Raw genomic sequence first — 20,721 nt, forward strand, 5'->3', positions numbered from 1 at the left:
ACTGCTATTTCATGTGCACTAAATGTGATGGCTTTGTCTCCGCCGAAGGTGGAAAACAGCATTCAGCAGTAATTTTATAGAATCAGTTATCTAAAGCCCAGGTGGTTGGGGACGAGGTAATGCCAGATGGGTGAAGAAAAGAGAAAAAAACAAAAACAAAAAACCCCTACACTTTTCCCCCTTTCCTTCCCTAAGTCCTCTCCTCTGCTCTGTGGTATGGGAAGGAGGAAATGGGAAAGCAGAGGACCCTAAAGATGGGAAGGTAGGTTATGCATTTAGGGGGGATAACAGGGAAAACGGTATGAAATTGGTCGTGGGAAAGACTCATTGACTGATGTAAATATTAGAGAAAATGTTCAAGGGAGACAAATGAGAAAGGCAAGAGGAAAGAAAAGAAAAGTTGAGAATGAATAAGACATGGGAGAAAGTAGTCAAAGAAATATGGACAAGAGTAGAGGGGATAGAAAGGGACAAGGGAGAATTCCATCACCCTTATAGGGAGAAAAAAGGCAAGAGGAAGAAGAAAGGGATGCAACTAAAGTGTGGAGAAAAGTGTGTAGATGGAAGAAGACAACAAAGAGTTTTAAAAATACAGAATGACACAAGCAAACAAAGAATAAGAAAACAAACTTTTCTATTGTTTTGGTCACATGGCTGTCTTCCTCAGCCTAGGGTTAAGGAGCAGAGCTTAAACCAGGATGTGTCTCTGCTCATGCTGGAAGTCTAAGGCGGAAGGAACGGTGTGGGCTGTAGAGATCTGCTCAGGGTGGGAGCACAGGATCATCTGGAGTCATTGCAGGAAAATGGATGTGCCTTGAGACCACAATGTTAAGTGAAATAGATCAGACGCATAAGATTACATATCACATGGTTTCCCTTGTATGAGAAACTTCATGTATAAATACACAGAGCAGAATAAAAGACAGATAATAGGAAGTAGGAAGAAAAGTCTTTTGCGAATGGAATGGTAACCAAGAAAGGGAGAGAGAAGAAGGGAAAGGGATAAAAAAGAATTAAGATATGTTATGTACACATACCAACTCCCCACAAAGAATACAATCATTACATATTGCAAGCACACACTAATAAAAATGAAAAATTGAACAAAATGGATCAAGATGATCCTTCTTTACGGCAAAGCGCAGTACTCCATTATTTATAAACCCTGCGTTTTCTTTATCCATTCGTCTGGTGTTGGACATGTAGGCTACTTCCAACATTTAGCTATTGTAAATGATACTGTTATAAACATGAGTATGCATTTGTCACTGTTAAAAGCTGTCTTCAACTCTTTTGGGAAGATACCTGTAAGGGGAATGAATAGCTGGGTTCAGACAAGATCAGGCACATTCAGGGTGGTATGGAATACCAATAGAATATCGATTTTTAGCTTTTTTTTAAAGGAATCTTCATACTGATCTCCACAGTGGCTGTGGTAGTTTACATTCCCGCCAGCAATGTAGCAGGCTTCCTTTTTTCCCTGCAGCCTCACCAGCTTTGCTGTTATTTAATTTCTTGATGAAAATCATTCTTTTTGGAGTACTCATAGTATTGTTTCAATTTGCATTTCTTTGATGGCCAGTGATGTTGCACATTTTTCATGTATTTATTGGCTGTTTGTACTTCTGAGATGTGTCTGTTCATTTCAGCTGCCCACTTTTTAATTGAGTCTTTTAGTTTGGGAGCCTACTTTTTTTTAGTTCTTTATAAATTGTAGATATTAGTCCTCTGAGGAATATAAATTTTGCCAAATTTATTTTTCTCACTCTATAGGTGGTAGTTCCATCCATTTTACTGGAGATGATAGGATTTTATTTTTCTTTATGGTTAAATAGTATTCCATTGTGTGTCTTTTCTAATGATAGATCTACATGATCATTTTTGATAGCTGTAAAGAATTTTAGAAATGAGGACTGAGATGTATAATGGATGTTGGGAAATGGGAAGAAAGTGTTCAAATGGGAAGGGGAACAAGGCGGGGAAAGAGAAGAAGGGACAAGAAAAAAAGTAAAAATAGAAGGTAAAAATGGAAACAAAACTTTTGTACACAGGGAGGAGAAGGAGCTTGGGGGAATGGGATAAAATAAAACAAAATTTATCAAAACATTTTAAACACATTCAAAAGTATAAAATAAATAAGTGTTCAAAGGAAGGGGAACAAGGCGGGGAAAGGAAAGAAGGGACAAGAAAAAAAGTAAAAATAGAAGGTAAAAATGGAAACAAAACTTTTGTACACAGGGAGGAGAAGGAGCTTGGGGGAATGGGATAAAATAAAACAAAATTTATCAAAACATTTTAAACACATTCAAAAGTATAAAATAAATAAGTAAAATTCCACTAATTTGTTTATGTGTTTCTATAGGGTTATAAATAGAATGTTCATATTATTTTGGGTTTTAGTGTTTTTTTAAACCACACCTGTTATCTGTAATTTATTTGTGATTTTCAATAGCTATGTTTTTCCATAGTGTTGTTATCATTACATTGTTATTGTTAAGCATTAGGTTTTTCTTTGTCTTTCACATCTATGTAAAATTTTTCCTCTTTGTATACTTACAAGGAACAGGATTATGGGTTGAAATGTTCCTTGTAAATCTGGGGTATCCGATTCATAGTAAGATACTTCTGCATCCACCAATGCAAAGCATTCCATTCCCCATGTCCTGGTTAATACTCTAGACTATAATTTGGATTTATTATGCTTATAAAGTATGTAATGATTTCTTCAAGATACATTTTTTCATGTTTTATGGTCCCGTACAGTTAGATCTGATTTGTGACAACTCTATATTTAACATTTACTTCTTGAAAATTTCAATTTTCTCATCTTTTTTCCCCCTTCTGCATAAAGTGGCCGTCAGTGTTCTTAATTACTTGAGATCTGAATGTAAGCACTGCATTTTGTTATACAGTATACTCCCAACAAAGTCACAGTTCAGAGTTCAAAGCCTCGATTTTTTGAGGATTTTTCCTTAGAAGCTAACTAATAATTGTCCACCTACAATTTCGTGGAAACCACAGATATCCTATCCTCTGCAATTGTTTTCTGGGGGGAAGTTTTCAAGTAGCCAATCTGAGAGTGTTACTCAGTTCCCCTTGCTGCTGATTGGCTGCTGCTCTGAGGCAGTGTTCCCGCGTCATAATAGGTTGCTATACCAAGTGTAGCTATCTTGTCTGTTCTCAGTTTTGTTGTTGTTCTTCATTTTCTCCTTTTTTTCTTCAGTTTTGTTCTTCTTAAAGAAAGCCCTAAGATCCCTAAGATGCAGCCAAAATGCCCTGCACCTTCGAAGGCTTAATACAGTATTTCATTAAATTAAATCACATAACTTCAGGAGACATAGCATATTTTGGGCTTTAACTATTAAAATAGGCATTTATAGACATTTTTCTGATCCTATCTGAAATTTCGCTATTTTTCCACAAGTGTTTCACAATTCTAGGTGCTCTAGAAACGTAACCACCGCGAATTTCGTGGGTCCACTGTATTTTTCCTAGTGTCTTAATCAGTCATAATTATTATGCATATATTTCCTTTGCATCCTCGTTTTCATATTTTGTCACCTTTTTCCTGAGAGAGCATGAGAGAAGGAAGGTGAGCTTGACAGATGCCTCTGTTAAGGGGGTGGGGACGGCTGTGGAGTAGCCTTCTGAGGTCCATTATCCCCGCCCACAGTTGGATACTGTTTCGGCAGACCAAGGGCCCCATTGAAGTGGTATAGACCCAAGTGTCTGTATTTCTTCTGCTTTTTCCTCCCTGGTCCCAAAGGCACAGACAGTCTTGTCAATTTAGTCATAGACACTCTTGGATGTGTCATTACTTTCTTAGTAGACAGAACAGAGCAGTTAGTTCCTACCTGTTATTCAGAAATTTTCACTAAAGTTTTTCAGCCAAAGATTGAAGGGCTAAAATCAGGCCACTGGATTTTTTTTTCCATAATTTTTTTTTCTGTGACCCAATTTTATTTTCAAACATATATCACTGTTAATGGGCAAGTTATATATTGGTAGCCAATCTTTGATCTTATTGTTGGTCTTATTTAATTTTGCATGAATTAAAAAATTACCCAATAACTATAATATACCTCTCTGTAAAAATTTTAGCTAACACAGTATATAGAATTAAAAAAGCTGGGTGTGGTGGCACACGCCTGTAACCCCAGCACTTGGGAGGCTTAGGCAGGAGGATGCTGTGAGTTGGAGACCAGCCTGGGCTATATAGTGAGTTCCAGGTCGGTCTCAACTACATAGTGAGACCCTGTCTCAAAAAACCAAAAAAAAAAAAAAAAAAATCAAAACCCCATTCACTCAAAACTCTAGACAGATAATTATTTAAAGTTTGTTTTATATTTTTAGAACCTTTGAAATGCATTTAGTGTATATAATACATTTAGTATATTCAAGCAACCCTGTATACACCTGTATGTATTATATATGCTACATATGTGCTATATTATATTTAGGTATTTAGGTGTATATGTAGAATATACACATTTTGCAACCTCTTTTAAAAATTTAATATATCTTGAATTGCTGTATGTTTTTGATGTGACCAGAAAGCCATCTGTGAAAGGTTGCAAGAGTAGTTGTTTGAAAATAATGATGATTGGAGAATATTCAAGTTTAGTCTATCCATACATTTATAACTTGCAAGTTAATCAGATGCAATATGGGAGCCTTATTATGCTTTTCTCTTTGTCTGCAGTCCTCCAATTTCAGATTGTAATTTTGGTGGAATTGTGTTTGAATTGCTCAAAATAACATTTAATTTCACTCAGCTTCGGATGCTATGCAAATTAATCCATTATTTTGTTCTACATATATTACTGAGGCTGTAATTTACACATGGTCTGCACTGTGGCACTCTTCCTGGTATGATGTGACTGACACCAGGCACATAGCAGCAGCAGTGAACCCTCCTGATGTGCTGGTCCTTGACACTAACCAATTGGGCAAAAGCAATTTGCAAGAGGTCTCATGTGTGGGGTCACATGGTTCACATTTGGATCCTCAGGGATAAGTTTTTTTTTCCACTGGCTGATTTGTTATTTTTTTTTTTTGAAGGCAGGATTTCCATTTATTCTTGCTTATGGTACCATCGTTTTTTTAAATTCAATTTGTAATTATAGTACACACGTATTTGTTTATTTGTCCAGGAAAGCAGGCCCTGTGTCTGTTTTCCCTGGCACCAGTAGCCGGAGTACTGTCGGAGCTGAATGACAGCCCCTGCCCCGGTCTGCTCTGGCCAGAACAGCTCTTTTGTCAAAGGACATAGATTTCAGTGGTCTCTGTTTTCCCTAGGTCCCTCCAGAGATGACTGCAGCTGGGAACGTTTAAATGTGTCTGTGCCAGCCACAGAGTAGCCGTGAGAAGAGCTGGCTGGGGCCAACGCTGGTTTTTACACTCACCTGGAAGGCTGTGTCCCAGATGTCTGATGGGGCCATTCTGGGACTACCTCTGCCATCCACAGTCTGCAGCTGTGTGGCCTGTGTCCTCACAGCCACACTGCATCTTCACCAGCACCTTGCATGGTCCTCTTTCACCTGGGGCTGGGCCTGGCTTTTGGAAAAAGTTCCTCTCTGCTTCTTACTTTCTACCTGTGTCTCTCCTACCTCCTGCCTTCAGCTGAACCAGAATTTGTTATCTTTCCATTTTGCTAGTACTTTACTGTTTGATAGCCTGTATTGTTTGATTTTTTTTACGTCACTTTCAAACACACTAGAAGTCAAAAGACAATTGACCATTAAGGTGCGGACAGAAGTGATAATACTCAGATTTGCGTATGGTTTTACCACTAAAGAATAAATAAGTCCAATGGTTTTGTTTCCACATAATAAAGACCCATCTAGTTCTTCAGTTTCTAAAGGTAGAAAAAAGCAGTGGACACAAGGGGGCAGCCTCATCCTATTCAATGGTGAATTTGGTGCTTTCTTTTTATTGATCTCCTGTGTAAATACTTTCTTTTTGGGTAAATCATATATATATTCACTATAACTGTAAGATCCTATTTAAGAGAACACCCTTTCACTTAGTCAAAGATTGATTTACACTTCGGTGGTTATGCTGACTATCTAGATGTCAGCAAGGAAAGAATTTTTGTTTCAGATGACTTGGTCTCGCCATGTGACACCGTGACAGGTATCATAAACTCTCAGAACCTCAGTTCCCTTATCTGTAAAGAAGCATGTTGTTAATTTTGATATGCTCTCTATATTTTAGATATTTCTTGAAGCAGTTTTTATTAAAATCTTACTCATTTTATTATTTTGGTGTTTTGAGACGGGGTCTTGCTATGTAGCTCAGGCGAGACTTGAACTCACTATGTAGCCCAGGCTGGCCTCAAACTCACAGCGATCTTCTTGTCTCAGCCTCCCAAGTGCTAGAATTCCAGGCATTCACCACTATGCCTGGAAAAATCAATCATTTTTCTTGAATTCTCATTGGTTTCCTTTTTGGGGAGATATTGTTCATTAATGGCATTGATGATGTCACCTTCTCTTATATTAACCCATTGAAATTCTTTTTTTTTCCTTTTTATTGAGTTTATTGGTACAATCTAGGTCTACAATAAAGTTATATTCATTACTGGGATCCTGTACCTTCACATGACAGGTCTTGGTTCTCATTTTTTCCCCTTGTCCCTGCTCTCCCTTCACCCCCTCCTCCCCTCCCCATTAACAAACTCTTTATTTCCATTTTTTTCATTTTCTCATATTTTTTCTTTTCCCTTATTTCCTTGCCCCTACCTTTTCCCATTTCCCTACACCTTTAGCCCTTTTCTTCCTATTTCATACCCACTGAAATTCTTTCAACCACATAACAACCTCCACCTGGCCTGAGCTTTGCTCAGTGGATAGTTCATTATTTATAGCGGAGGCTCTTGCTGCACACTTCCTTGATGTGTTGGTATTTGCACACTTGAAACATGACCAAACCAGGGTGACTGTATGAAGAAGTTTCATCACCTAATTGTTTTTTCAATTCTGTTTCAGCCTGGCTTTTTTCTTGTCATTCCAAAGAGTGCACGAGCTAGCTTTCACTTCTTTATCCTCTTATTTTTAATCTTAAGTTCTTACTAAATACAGCCCTTATTTTTTTTTAAGTAGGAAAGTTTGTTGGGGACTAGGGATGATGAATAGAAATATCTCCTGCAAAACAGGCAGAGTTCTGAATGGGCCGCCAGTGAACCCACTTCATGAACCCACTTCCCTGAGAAAGTTTTATAGAGCAAAGCCACAAAGGGAGGTACAGTGTGGGTCAAATTATAATCAAACAATACAATTACAAGTGTATCTGCCTCACTTGTACTGACCCCATAGTAGCAAGGGCATATGGATTACTTCAGTAATCTTAGTTGATAATCTGTAGTCTTAGTCTTGTCTTTAGTACCAGGGATCAAACTCGGGACCTTGTGCTTGGGAGGCAGGCACCGGAACCACTGAGCTAAATCCCCAGTCCCTTTAGTTGTTTTAGTTTTAGTCTTAGTAGTTTTAGTCTTAGTGGGTGAGAGAGATGGATGGCCCACCCTAATGGAGATCGTGGCTTATTTATGTGGGAAATCCCGAAAGGGTGGTATGGATAATCTCAGGCTTCCTTAGGGAAGTATGTGAATCTTGCCATTTTGACTGTAATCTTCTTCAGATCACCTGCAGCCAGTTTTTGATATGTTCTCATCGGCACTGACTCCTGAGGGCCTAGTCCTGTGTGACTGTCTATAACTTTTCCACCTGACTTGGCTGTCTGTAGTGTTCCCCCCTCTGAAGAGCTATGCCTAACTGCGATTAAGAAAGAAGGGGCGTAGTTTCCATCTCTGCATCAAGCTGAGAAGGGACACGTAGGGGAGACCATAGTCAGGGGCTGTCTCTAGAGCTGGCACTCATTTTAGGCACAGTGACAATTAGCCAAAAACATATGAGAGGAAGGAGGACAAAGGAAAAGCCTGCGGTGTAACTGTGTGGTGCATCATACACACCTCTAGATGTTTGTCACCTTTAGGAACTGATGGTGTTCACAGGGAGCAGGGTAGCACAAAGGCCACCACTGTCAGCCCGGTGTCCCAGAGCCATCGTGATGATGCAGGCAAGTCAGATACTGTGCCTTGCATGTTAGATATCATTGCCATTTGTCCTTGCAGTAGCCCTGAGAGACAGGGATGTGATGATTTTTACATTTACTAAATGGAAAGTGAAATTAAGGGGTTTACATAATCTGTCCAAGATCACATAGCTGGGAAGAGGTGGAGAAGGGGCTCAAACCCAACTCTTTCTGACCTTCACATCTGAATTCTTAATCTCTGAACTGTGAGTTATTTTTTTTTGGTACCGGGGATTGAATTCAGGTCCTTGCGCTTGCAAGGCAGGCCACCGAACCGCTGAGCTAAATCCCCAGCCCTGAACTGTGAGTTTTCATAGAAAGTTGTACTTGTAACTAGTGACAGGTGAAGAAATTGGTACCTCACTTCCTGTTTTCAGGTTGCACTGGGTGGAGGGAGAGTCTACTGTCAGCAAGGATGGGAGGCCTTGCCTGTCATAGGGAACAGTGTGAAAAAGAGCATCGGTGAAAAGGAGTGTGGAACAAGACAGAACATGAAGCAGAAGGTTGAGCTTAGAATTATATTTGCCTTCCTGCTTACCTCCCTTACTATCTTCTTTATCTCTTTACTGCTAGTAAACTCTTGGGATTCTGCTTGTCACTCATAACACTTACAATTTTGATTTGATTTTTAAATACTTCAACGTATTAATTTTAAATATATTAATTATTTTTGATGTGTGTTTGTGTGTGGGAGGGGGCACAGAGACTGAACTCAAGGAGCACAGAACTACATCTCCAGCCCTTCTTTATGTTTTAGTTTGAGCCAGGATCTCATTAAGTTGCAGTCAAAACGTCATTCTTCCTGACTCCTGAATAGCTGGGATTATAGGAATGCACCGATGTGTTAATTAGCATCTGTAGATGGCAAAGTGCAGGAGGGAAGGAATTATATTCATCTAGTTCACTAGTGCACATCCAATGTCTGGAACTCTGGGCACATAGTAGGTTCTCAATGAGCGTTTCTAAAGGCAATTGAAAATGACTGAGAGGGGGACCTGGGATGTAGCTCAATGGTAGAGCCCTTGCCTATAATGTGCATAGACCCTGGGTTCAATCCCCAGGTCTGCGGGGCGGGGGAGAAAAAGGCTGAGATCAACTTGAAAAAGATTTTAGAGAATATTTAGTCTTTTTCTCTTTCACATTTGTGGACACTGACTCTCAAGGAGGCTAACGCTTACTGAGTGGCTAATGCAAGCAGGTGCTTAAGTAAATGATCTCATTTTAATCCTCGTGTTCTCTTGAATAGATGAACATCAGGATTATGTCTATCAAGTACCCACCGTGCTCCAGGCTCTGTCCTGGAGGTTTGGGGCTGCTGCACTGTATCACTCTTCTCTGAACGTCATTGGGATTTGATGCAAAAATGTCTGTCTGTAATGATATGTCAAAGGGCCTGTGACAGATGCCAACAGTGTGGCCCCTTTTCAGAGAGGATTGTCTTGGCTGGGTGCTATACTTTCAGCTTGCTAAGTTCAAACTTTTCTTGAAAGCTGTGCCAGCCATAGGACAATAAACACAAAAGCAGCCAGCATCGCTGCTTTTATGGAGGATTCATAGAAGTAGATCATAAATAAATACACCAACCAAAACATGAGTGATGTGTATTATTTTGAAGATAAAAGAGGGAGGTGACTAGAGCTGCTAGTTAGAAAGCTGCTAACTTTCTGACGGTACGCCAGGTACCTGAGTCTGTCACGTGATAGGAGGGAGCCAGCCATTCAGATCTGGGGAAGAAACATTGGTACAGCAGGAGCTGTAGGGCAACGTTCTAAGGCGGAGTGAACTTGGTGTGTTTGAGGGACAGAGGGAATAGGAGCAGGGATTTAGGGGATGACCAAGGGCAGAGGTAATAAATGAAGTAGGAGGGACAATGAGAGATTGTATCGAGACGTGAAGGCTAGGGCAAAGTGCTCGGATTTTGTTCCGCTATGATGGGAAACCTATTCGGTTATAAGTAGGCAAAATGCACAGTCAGAGGTATTGAAGACAAACAAGTGTGTGGAGTATGGATTTGAGAACAGGGAGGATGGAAGCAGAGAAATCACCTAGCACGCCATGGCAGTGGTCCGGGAGAGAGGCAGGGGGTGGGTTCTGGATCAGGGTCTACAGGGAGCGCGAGCATTTATTTTGGAGACGAGTCAGAAGGTCTTGCCAGTGGATTGATATGGAGTGGAAGCAGTGGCAAGGGTAAATCCTAGAGTTTGGCTCGGATGACTGGTACTAGTTTTCCGTGGCGAGCTGGATGGAGCACTGATCGAGTCCTATTTTGGACCTATAAGGCTGGATGTAGTGTACGGCATGTAGAGTGAAAGGTGAAAGGTAAATAGGTTCCCAACAGGATGAGAAGGAAGTACATTTCAGAGGAGTGGAGATCCGTCACCATTCCATTGTGGCTAGAAAGGCGGGGTGGAAACGATACTGTGACCAAGAAAATATAGTACTTCCTTTCTGTGCTTTGATCCTTTCCTCAATGGAACCCCGATGCTCATATTGAATGAACTAAGTCGGAAGGAGAAATTAATCCATCATATCATTTGGTAAGTTATTTTCTATACTGACTTTGCCAAAAAAAAAAAAAAAAAGATCAATAACAAAAAGTACCCTCCTGAGAATTCTCATAAGCAAAATGTCACCAAACAGCAAAAAATGTCGGTTTCATTGGCTACAATTACTCTTTTGATTGTCCTCTGCAGGGGGGCCACGGTCAGTACAGATTTCTTGTGCTGCACCTCCTGTGCTAACAGAGATGGCTCAGATGGCAGCTTCTCTGTCCTATAGCTCAAAGTCGTCCACCCTGTTAAGTCAAATATTTTGTTTTGTGATGAGTAAAATCCCTTTTACCATACTGAAATAATGTAGTTAATTTAATCAGCTTACACAAATCATTGCAAGAATCAGTAAGCTATTCCAACTATAATCTAAGGACAAAATAGAAGTGACATAATAAAACAACATGCATATAAGTATGTAAATGTTGAGCATAATGTGGTATTTAGATGTGGCATGATTTTCAGAATTCCAAATAGGTCTTAGGAAAGAAAAAAAAATAGTAAAATTATCCCTTGATTTATACAGTACCTGCATCCTCAGAAAATTCAGTGTATTTTTAAATCATGCAGCTATGCTTTATACTTATATGTATGATAGATTTAAATTCTTGGCTAATCATATGATTTTTTAGCCTGAAAGGATATCTGGCAGGATGTTAGAAAGTCGTGCAGGGTGGGAAAAATTGTTTGATATGCAAGAGTGGCTTGAATTCTGCAGGACGTCCTAATATCTCCAGCTTCTGCCCATGAAATGACCTTACAGATGTCCATAATGTTCCTGGACTTGGTACGCGGGTTCTAACTGTTCTCTGGGCCATTGTCATCCCACATCAGAGACACACCGAACCCCAGTTTAGAGCGTGACCTTTGTGTGAACAGATCTCTGCCAACCTGGATCCTAGTCTGTCCCCTTGGTAAACATTTGTTGAAGGAAAGAATGGGTAGATCACTGAGTGGAAAGATAGATTTTCTTCTTTGTTTTGTTTTGTGAAGCAAAAATCTTTGTTCTCTTCATGACTTATAAAGGCTGTTAAAAATTATCCATAATATAGTTGGACGTCGTGGCACACCAGCCTCACCAGGAGGCTGAGGCAGGAGGATCACTGTGAGTTTGAGGCTAGCCTGGACTGTATAGTGAGACTCTGTCTCAAATATATATATATTTGAGATAAAGTGTGGTAGAGAGGTTATTTTTCTCTTGACTAACAAGTGCTGGGGTCAAAGTGTTTACCTGAGTGCTGTCTCCACTGTCACTTGTCTGTCTAAATTATTTTGCTACACTTGGGGAGTGTAGATCAATACGCCTATGCTATTTGTCCTTTCTAGCGTGGGAAGAGCTGGCGTATTATGAAGAAAACACACGAGATTTTCTTTTCCCTGAGCCCAAGCTGACACCTTCCTACCCTGGAACACATAGGGAGCTGCTCATGAAGACAACCAGAGGTTTTCCAGTAAGTGATCCTACCCATCTGGGCTTCTGTTGCAAGAAAAATTCTTTAATTCTTTTTTTTTTTAATTACTACATGCTTGTGGTACATGAGGATTTAATGTATCATGGGGAGTTTGTACAGGTACCGAACACACCTTAATTCTTTTTTTGTCCCCTTTTCTCTCATCCCTCTCTCCTCTCTCTCTCCTGCTCCCCTTCAAAAATTTGCACAAGCTCCGTTTCCATTTTTCTTTAATTCTCTTTAAAAATTTTCTCCCTTCCTTTTCTCTCTTCTCCCTCCATCTTTTGTTCCTCTTCCGATTTGAAAAAGATTGCCCTACTTCCTATGATCTGTCTTTTATTTTGCTCTTTATAGTTTGGGCTGTCATATAAGAGCAACCATGTGATATTTAAGCTTGTGTGTCTGATTTATTGCACTTAACCTTGTGGTCTCAAGGTGCATCCATTGACCTGCAGATACTTTAAGTTTATCCTTCTTTATGAGAGAGTAGTATTCCATTGTGTGGAAGTACCACTTTGTTTACCTATTTGTCTGTTGATGGACATGGGCCACTTTCAAGATTTAGCTACTGTGAATTCTACCTTTATGAATACAGGTATGCAGGTATCACTGAATGATGACTTTAAGTTTTGTGGGAAGATATCTAGAAGTGGAATAGGTGGGTATAATGGAATTTCTCTATTTGGTTTTTGAGAAATCTCCATACTAATCTCTGTAGTGGTTGTAGTACTTTACCTTCGCACCAACAACACAGAGGGATTCCTTTCTCCCTGCAGCCTGGCCAGCGTTTGGTATTATTCGATTTCTTGATGAAGACCAATCTTTCTGGAGTAAGATGGACTCTAAGTGTTGCTTTAATTTGCATTTCTCTAATGGCCAATGATGTACTGAACACCTTTTCATGTATTTGTTGGCCATTTGTACTTCTAAGACATGTCTGTTCATTTCATTTGCCCATTTTTGATTCAGTCTTTTATATTGGTGGATGTAGTTTTTATGAATTCTTCAAAAATTCTAGATATCAGCCTTCCATGAGAGGAATAGCTGGCAAAAATCCTCTCCCATTCTGTAGGTTGTCTCTTCACTCTGGTGGTTATTTCCTTTGATGTGCAGAAGCTTTTTAATTTGATATGTTCTCCTATTGATTCTAGGTTTTATTTCTTGTGCCACTGGGGCACTGTTCAGAAAGTCTTTGCCTAAGCCTGTGTCTTTAAGAGTTTTACCTATTTTATCTTTTAGCAGATTAAGTGCTTCTGTTTTAACATTTCCATCTTTGATCCATTTTGATTTTAGTGTAGTGAATGGTGAGATATGTGGGTCCAGACTCAATCTTCTGCGCGTGGTTAGTCAGTTTTCCCAACACCACTTTTAAAGAGGCTGTCTTTCCTGGGGGAAATACTCTTGAGATACGAGTGTTTTATTTCTGTCTTGGGTGATCCTGGACAGATAGCTTCATCTTGCTTACTACCCCAGCTCTGTTACTAGTTCTGTCTAGACACCCAGCAAGGTATTAAATTATACTGATGTCCATGATTGACCTGCAAAGTAATCAGGCTAAGTTATTTCACTTAATGTTATGATTCACATTGTCACATAATTATAAAAAGGTTGCTTTTTAACTTTCTGATGTAGGTTAAGGGAAAGATTTGTTTAATGATAGGTATTATGCTAGAGAAGTAATAGTAGTAATTTTATCTTTCATTTATTTTGTGCCTTTAACTTTTTACATATGATGCTTTCCCCTAAAAATTCCCAAGTTCTCCAAGGCAGATATTTGGTCTCCATTTAATAGACCAAAAACTGACAGAGGCTCAGTAACTGATATTACTGAAGGATCTTAAAAGGCATCATACCTATTCAGTTGATAATCTTTTTGGAGGCATTAGGTAAACCTAAATTCAAAATATTCATCTTGGTACTATCTTTGATGCCTTCTAACTCTGTAGTCACCCTCACAGTTTTCCCGACTTTTATGTCACTTGGGTGGCCCCCATTTTAAAAGTAATATCTTTGTGAATTATAAAACGCACACTTACCAGTCAACTTTTCCATTGCTGCCCACTAAATTGCTGTTATTATTATTTAATGAAACGCTCTTGTCTCCACTTTGCTGAGAGTACTGTGCAGAGTGTAACTTGGCAGGACCTCTTTTATGATGCCTGTGATGACAGAGCTTCAGATTCTCATATTTCAAGCAGCTCCTCAAAGACTGCCCTGATCAGAATTCCTAATGTTTAGAAATTTAAGCTCCCCTTTATCTTTGAGGATTTGGTGGAAAGCATATTTCCCTCCAATGTCATCTTCGCGTATCACTTACTTCTCGGGCACCTGTGAGATGCTTGTCTTAATTCTGAGTTGTTGGCATATTGCTCTTCTGAAGCTAAAAGGGAATAAAAATGGATGAGAATAAGCCTGGGATTACTCTGATATAATGACTTTGGTTTGCCCGAATTCTCTGTTAAATACCCTTTTCAAACACTGGGCTGGTTTTCAGCTAAGTGAAGACAAGTAGAAACATGCTTTCTTGTATTTTCTTAAGTGGTTTCTGTTTAATTTTGTGGGCGTGAATAGAAAGAACCTAGAGGAAGCTGTATTTATATTTATAAATGTAGATAATAACCAGAGAAAGATGCATGGACATGTATGAGAGGTAAAGTATCAGTTCTTACAACTAAGTTGTATTTTAAACAGTTTCTAAAAAGACAGATGTGCTCAATCTCTCTCCTGTGTTCTGTAATGCAAAATAATGCCAACTGCCACAGTCTTCGTAATAGCTGATGTTCATTATGTGCTAAGCAGATTCCAGGCAGTGTGCTGAGTTCTGTCCTCCTTCACCTTGGGAGGGGACTGCGACTCCTCCTCACAGGTGTGAATGCACAAGCTGGTGGAGAGCATTTCAGAAATGTGGTCGGGGTCACAGAGCTGAGAGATGGAGCAGGGGCTGTCACGCATGACTATGTCCCACTTTAGTCACTGCACAGTGCTAGTTCTCTATTTATTTCATCCCACTGTTTCACTTCTTTTCATAAATATTGCGAGAAGTGAAAATGAATTACATGTGCAGGTCAGGCAAACCATTCATTTCTTCTCTCAGTTTATCAACTCAATAATTATATCTATATCCTACACTATACTGAACTGTTTTCTTTGTATTTCCATGCTTTATTGTCTTTATTTTATTTCATCCTTTACCAGTCTTCTAGTAGGGCACTAGTAAAAAATAGAAGTACCAGTTAATCAAACAAAACGAAGAGTTTGGAAATAAATCTGATGAACGTACATATTTGATATAAGACATAAAGCAAGATTTTCAAAGCAGTGAGGCAGGGAAGGAGACGCTGTGTCCATCTCCCCTCCAGATGATGTCATTAAATCTCATGGTCCCATGTTTTATACAGCAGCTGACAGCATGGGCACTGGGGCCAGGATGCCTGGGTCTAACTGCCAGCCCTGGCATTACTAAATACACATGTTGCTGAAGTTGTCTTAGTTTCCTCATCTCTAAATGAAAATTTTCTTAGGGCCACTTCACAGAGGTGTGTGAGGATTACATGAGCAAATATATCAAAGTACACAGGCCTGGGTCTGGTTCGTAATATATATTACATGTGTTTAGCTATTCTTATTTTAGTAATGTACATGGATTATGTCATCCACATGGAAGAGCAGTTAGGTTCTTGCATGATTTTGGGTTAGGATGAGATTGACCAAAAAGCTATTTCCAATAATTTTATTTACTCAAAACTGTATTTTAAACAGTTTCTAAAAAGACAGATGTGCTCAATCTCTCTCCTGTGTTCTATAATGCAAAATAATGCCAACTGCCACAGTCTTCGTAATAGCTGATGTTTATTATGTGCTAAGCAGATTCCAGGCAGTGTGCTGAGTTCTGTCCTCCTTCACCTTGGGAGGGGACTGTGACTCCTCCTCACAGGTGTGAATGCACAAGCTGGTGGAGAGCATTTCAGAAATGTAGTCGGGGTCACAGAGCTGAGAGATGGAGCAGGGGCTGTCACGCATGACTATGTCCCACTTTAGTCACTGCACAGTGCTAGTTCTCTATTTATTTCATCCCACTGTTTCACTTCTTTTCATAAATATTGCGAGAAGTGAAAATGAATTACATGTGCAGGTCAGGCAAACCATTCATTTCTTCTCTCAGTTTATCAACTCAATAATTATATCTATATCCTACACTATACTGAACTGTTTTCTTTGTATTTCCATGCTTTATTGTCTTTATTTTATTTCATCCTTTACCAGTCTTCTAGTAGGGCACTAGTAAAAAATAGAAGTACCAGTTAATCAAACAAAACGAAGAGTTTGGAAATAAATCTGATGAACGTACATATTTGATATAAGACATAAAGCAAGATTTTCAAAGCAGTGAGGCAGGGAAGGAGACGCTGTGTCCATCTCCCCTCCAGATGATGTCATTAAATCTCATGGTCCCATGTTTTATACAGCAGCTGACAGCATGGGCACTGGGGCCAGGATGCCTGGGTCTAAATGCCAGCCCTGGCATTACTAAATACACACGTTGCTGAAGTTGTCTTAGTTTCCTCATCTCTAAATGAAAATTTTCTTAGGACCACTTCACAGAGGTGTGTGAGGATTACATGAGCAAATATATCAAAGTACACAGGCCTGGGTCTAGTTCGTAATATATATTACATGTGTTTAGCTATTCTTATTTTAGTAATGTACATGGATTATGTCATCCACATGGAAGAGCAGTTAGGTTCTTGCATGATTTTGGGTTAGGATGAGATTGACCAAAAAGCTATTTCCAATAATTTTATTTACTCCTTTCATGCTGTTTTATTTTTAGGGCATTGCTCCCAAGTTAGAGTTTTCTACAAGGACAGCCATCCGAGAATGTGTGTTTCTACAGAGAAACAGATTTCTTGTAAGTATAAGAAAAAGCTCAGTGATATAAATGACTGAATTTTCTCCACAAATTTCAAGACTTTTAGCCCGAACTCAGTTTACCAAGTTTAGACGAACAAGCAGAAACCTGGCAAGTTTTTGCTCAGCTTGGATTTCTATATTCAAACCGTTTGCTCGGCCTGTCACGTTCCACTGACTACGTGGGCAGATGGTATTGGCTATGGAGAAGGTTGCTAAGGGAGATCAGGGTGATTTAGAGGCTAACATCTCAAGCTTACGCTAGTTTTTGTTGTCATTGTTCTGTTGCTTTCATTGATCTTATGAACTGTAGTGTTTCCCACTGTCTTCTGTTGAAGCTGACACTTCGTTGCATTTGTGGCCCATCTCTGTTCAGCGCAAAAGGTCTTAGGGATCCATGTGCATTACCTTCGTTTTGTCTCGTCTTCAACCTCAATTTCCCTCCATCCTGCTTTCTCTTTTCTTTTACCTTAATATACATAATTTGGTAGCCATATGAAATTCTTTGTAGAACAAGACAGAGAAGCAATGAAGATAAGTTGTAAAGCTTCTTTAAATATTTTAGAACAAGATTGAATAAAATTAAGAAGAAAAACAAAATGCTTATCCCAAGTCTCACCTGTGCTCCTGGAAAATCCCTTGAAAATATGGGCTGTGCGTTAAGGAACATGGAATGCGAAGGATCACTAATTTGTGCAAATCTGTTAATTTTTCTGGTGTATTCATTCATGAGAGACTAGTAATTAATTTTAAGGATGTCATTAGCTGCTTTTTAATTTGTTCCTTATACAGTCTCTGTTCTCTCCAATTTAATTGTGTTTACAGTAATTTTTCAGGCTATTTTTTCGTTCTATCATTTTAATAGTTTATATTTTCAAACTTTTAACCTCTCCCCCCCCATACTGGGGATCATATTCAGGACCTTGTGCTTGCAGGGTAGTTGTGGCCCCACTAAACTACATCCCTGGCTGAAACTTTTGACTTTTTAAATGAATAAGTTTTTGTTGTTGCTGTTTGTTTTTGATACGAGGGATTGAACTCTGGTCCTTGCACTGGCACTGGCGAGACAGGTGGTGGCACCACTGAGCTAAATCCCCGGCCTTTTATTTTTTTCTTATAGGAAAAGTACAGGGTTATTTTAGAAAATACAGATAAGCAACAAAGGACAAAATAAAGAGATTACTTGGCATTCTTACCATTTAGAGATGAGCATGGCTAATTTTTTGTATACACTAATATTCTGTACACAAGGCCACACTTTTTATTTTAAAAGATTAGGGTCATGTTTCTGCAAATCATTTTGTCCCTTTACTATGTGATGAACATTTTCTCATTCCTTTATTCTTCAACCAGGAGCTTTTTTTTTTTCCTTTCTCTCTCTTTCTTTCTTTTTTTCCTGGTACTGGGGATTGAACTCAGGACCTTCCACTTGTGAGACAGGTGCTGTACCACTGAGCTAAATCCCCAGCTCTAGTCAAGAGCTTTTTTGTGGCCTTATAGTATTGCATTTTATGGAAGTGCTGTGATTTATTAGGCCAGTCAAAGGAAGAAAAACTTAAGGGAGCAGGTTTTCCCTCTATGGCTGGAGAAGCAAAAGGACGAACTTATGTCCCCCAAAATGTAGAGGTTTGAAGAGACCCCACAGAAATGGGATCCAGACCTCTGGGAAAGGGCTTTCCTGAGTGTTTCCTCAGGAGTTCAGAGGAACTTGGAGGAGCTGGGACTTTGACCTCCAGGGAGAGGGCTGCTCACTGCTGGTGCCACAGAGGCTTAGAGGAAGGTTTTCCTGTGGGTTTGGACCCACATTTCTCATTAGGGGCCCTCGGGCAGCTGGAGCCAGTGTGTCTGAGAGGGTGCAGTGACTGAGAGGGCGCGGTGAGGCTAGTTCTGGAACCATCTCCTTCTGTTCAGGTAAAGAGTACTTACTGGGGTGATGGCAGAAGGAGGAGAATTCAGAACTGGAAGTGGCCAGTCCTATCCTCTCCGGCCTCACAGTTTCCCTCTTAGTGTTCACAGAGAGATGGAAAAGTAAAAAGGGAGTTTGCAGAGTCCTTCCCTCAATGTCTTCATAGAGCTGAGGAGGGTTTGCAGCTGAGAGTCAACTGCTTACTCAATCCAAGAGTTGGTTTCTAATTTTTAAACTACTATAAGCGTTTTTGTTGGTAGATGTATATTCACAGTTATTTACTATGATACATTCTTAGAAGTAAATTTGCTGGACCCAGTGCACATGACATTTTCTCTTTCTTAGTATCTATATCATGTACCTATGCATGCATTATGTGTGTGTGTGTGTGTGTGTGTGTGTGTGATACTTTCTAACCTTGTCTTAATACAAATACATCTCACTGTTACTATCATATTGGAATATATTATACTATTGTTATAAATACTGGTGGTATTATGTTGAAAAAAGACTAAGTAGAGAAATGCTTTCCTTAAGTTCATGTTTTGTAAACCTGAGATGGTCAATCTTCTGCCTTAGCCTTCAGAAGTTCAATTAAAGATAGCTGTATTCCTGACTGATGTTTTTGATTTAAAAATAGTCTTTCTTTTTTTGGTTTTAGGAAGAAAGATATAAGTCGCGAAGGCCTTTCTCAGCATCATATGGACCAGTATTCCCCTTAAATAATACAAAGATGAAGCTGAAGGATAATAATCTTGACAGACTACCCAAAGGCACGCAGTCCTGGGCACCCTCTCCATATTCCACCAGGCCTTGCTTCCTGGACCAGCCGGCTGAAGTGAACCTTGGAAATACCTTCCAGTTCTCTGGAGAAAGGAGGCCTCCATTTGTGATTAGACATGTGAGCCTGAAGTTATTTTTCAGAGTACTTTGGAATGGTGAAGATGTGGATGAGGGTGCAATAAAAGAATGTTGGGCCACAGAAACAAATGGGTATTGTAGAGTATTCGAACTGAATAATAACTATTCTTAAACTACATTCACTGCTTAGAGAGTAAGCTCCTATAAAGGTATCTCGTACAGAGAATTTTTTCAGCAAATGTCAACTGTTCTCGTTTTTTTATTTTTGAAAATTATTAATGGCATATTAAGACTACATACAATAATCCATCATTATTCAGAAGACATGGGGAATTGCCAGGAGTTAAAGATGGGTAACAAAGGCTGAGACTTTACCAGTTGAAAGAAATTGCTCCATTTTTCTTAGTGCTCAGTGGTCATACTTTGAAGAGCAGGCAAAATGTTTTTGCAGGAAGGAGCAATGATACAGCAAACTCAAAGCCCTTAAGTACAGGGATCCTAGATTTAGCCCATAGAAGGCATTGGCCACATTTAATTCCTCTAGATCTTTCCATCTCTTTAAATTTTTTTTTACTACTGTACTACATAGTAATGGAAAATATAGAAATTTTAAGAAAGTAAAGTTAGCCATGGGCTCATCAGTGGAAAATAATATTTAACTTAACTTTATGAATTTTCTTCACCTTTTTAGGCATTTTTCCATGAAGCTGCAATTATACTATATATACTATTAGTTATATAACTTGATATATTTCAGAACAAATGGGTATTGTAGAGTATTCGAACTGAATAATAACTATTCTTAAACTACATTCACTGCTTAGAGAGTAAGCTCCTATAAAGGTATCTCGTACAGAGAATTTTTTCAGCAAATGTCAACTGTTCTCGTTTTTTTATTTTTGAAAATTATTAATGGCATATTAAGACTACATACAATAATCCATCATTATTCAGA

The 20,721-nt window shown here is 39.2% G+C and overlaps 1 protein-coding gene across 10 annotated transcripts in view; it reads left to right on the top strand.

Moving 5' to 3' along the window:
• Positions 1 to 20,721, top strand: part of Spata6l (spermatogenesis associated 6 like) — a 73,139-nt gene that overhangs the window by 34,147 nt on the left and 18,271 nt on the right. For 7 of the 10 annotated variants that reach the window (XM_010620842.3, XM_010620845.2, XM_010620841.2 and 4 more), the window contains 3 exons: positions 11,967 to 12,091; positions 16,923 to 17,000; positions 19,567 to 19,806. In XM_010620842.3, coding sequence (XP_010619144.1) covers positions 11,967 to 12,091; positions 16,923 to 17,000; positions 19,567 to 19,806 — 443 coding nt within the window. Of the gene's footprint in view, positions 1 to 3,483; positions 3,593 to 6,065; positions 6,136 to 8,732; positions 10,629 to 11,966; positions 12,092 to 16,922; positions 17,001 to 19,566; positions 19,807 to 20,721 lie in introns of those variants that run through there. The other 3 variants (XM_033757677.1, XM_033757678.1, XM_033757676.1) reach the window with 3 other exon arrangements.

Source organism: Fukomys damarensis, unplaced genomic scaffold (assembly GCF_012274545.1).
Source record: "Fukomys damarensis isolate Sample0158 unplaced genomic scaffold, DMR_v1.0_HiC HiC_scaffold_31, whole genome shotgun sequence".
In the NCBI taxonomy this organism is placed as follows: domain Eukaryota; kingdom Metazoa; phylum Chordata; class Mammalia; order Rodentia; family Bathyergidae; genus Fukomys; species Fukomys damarensis.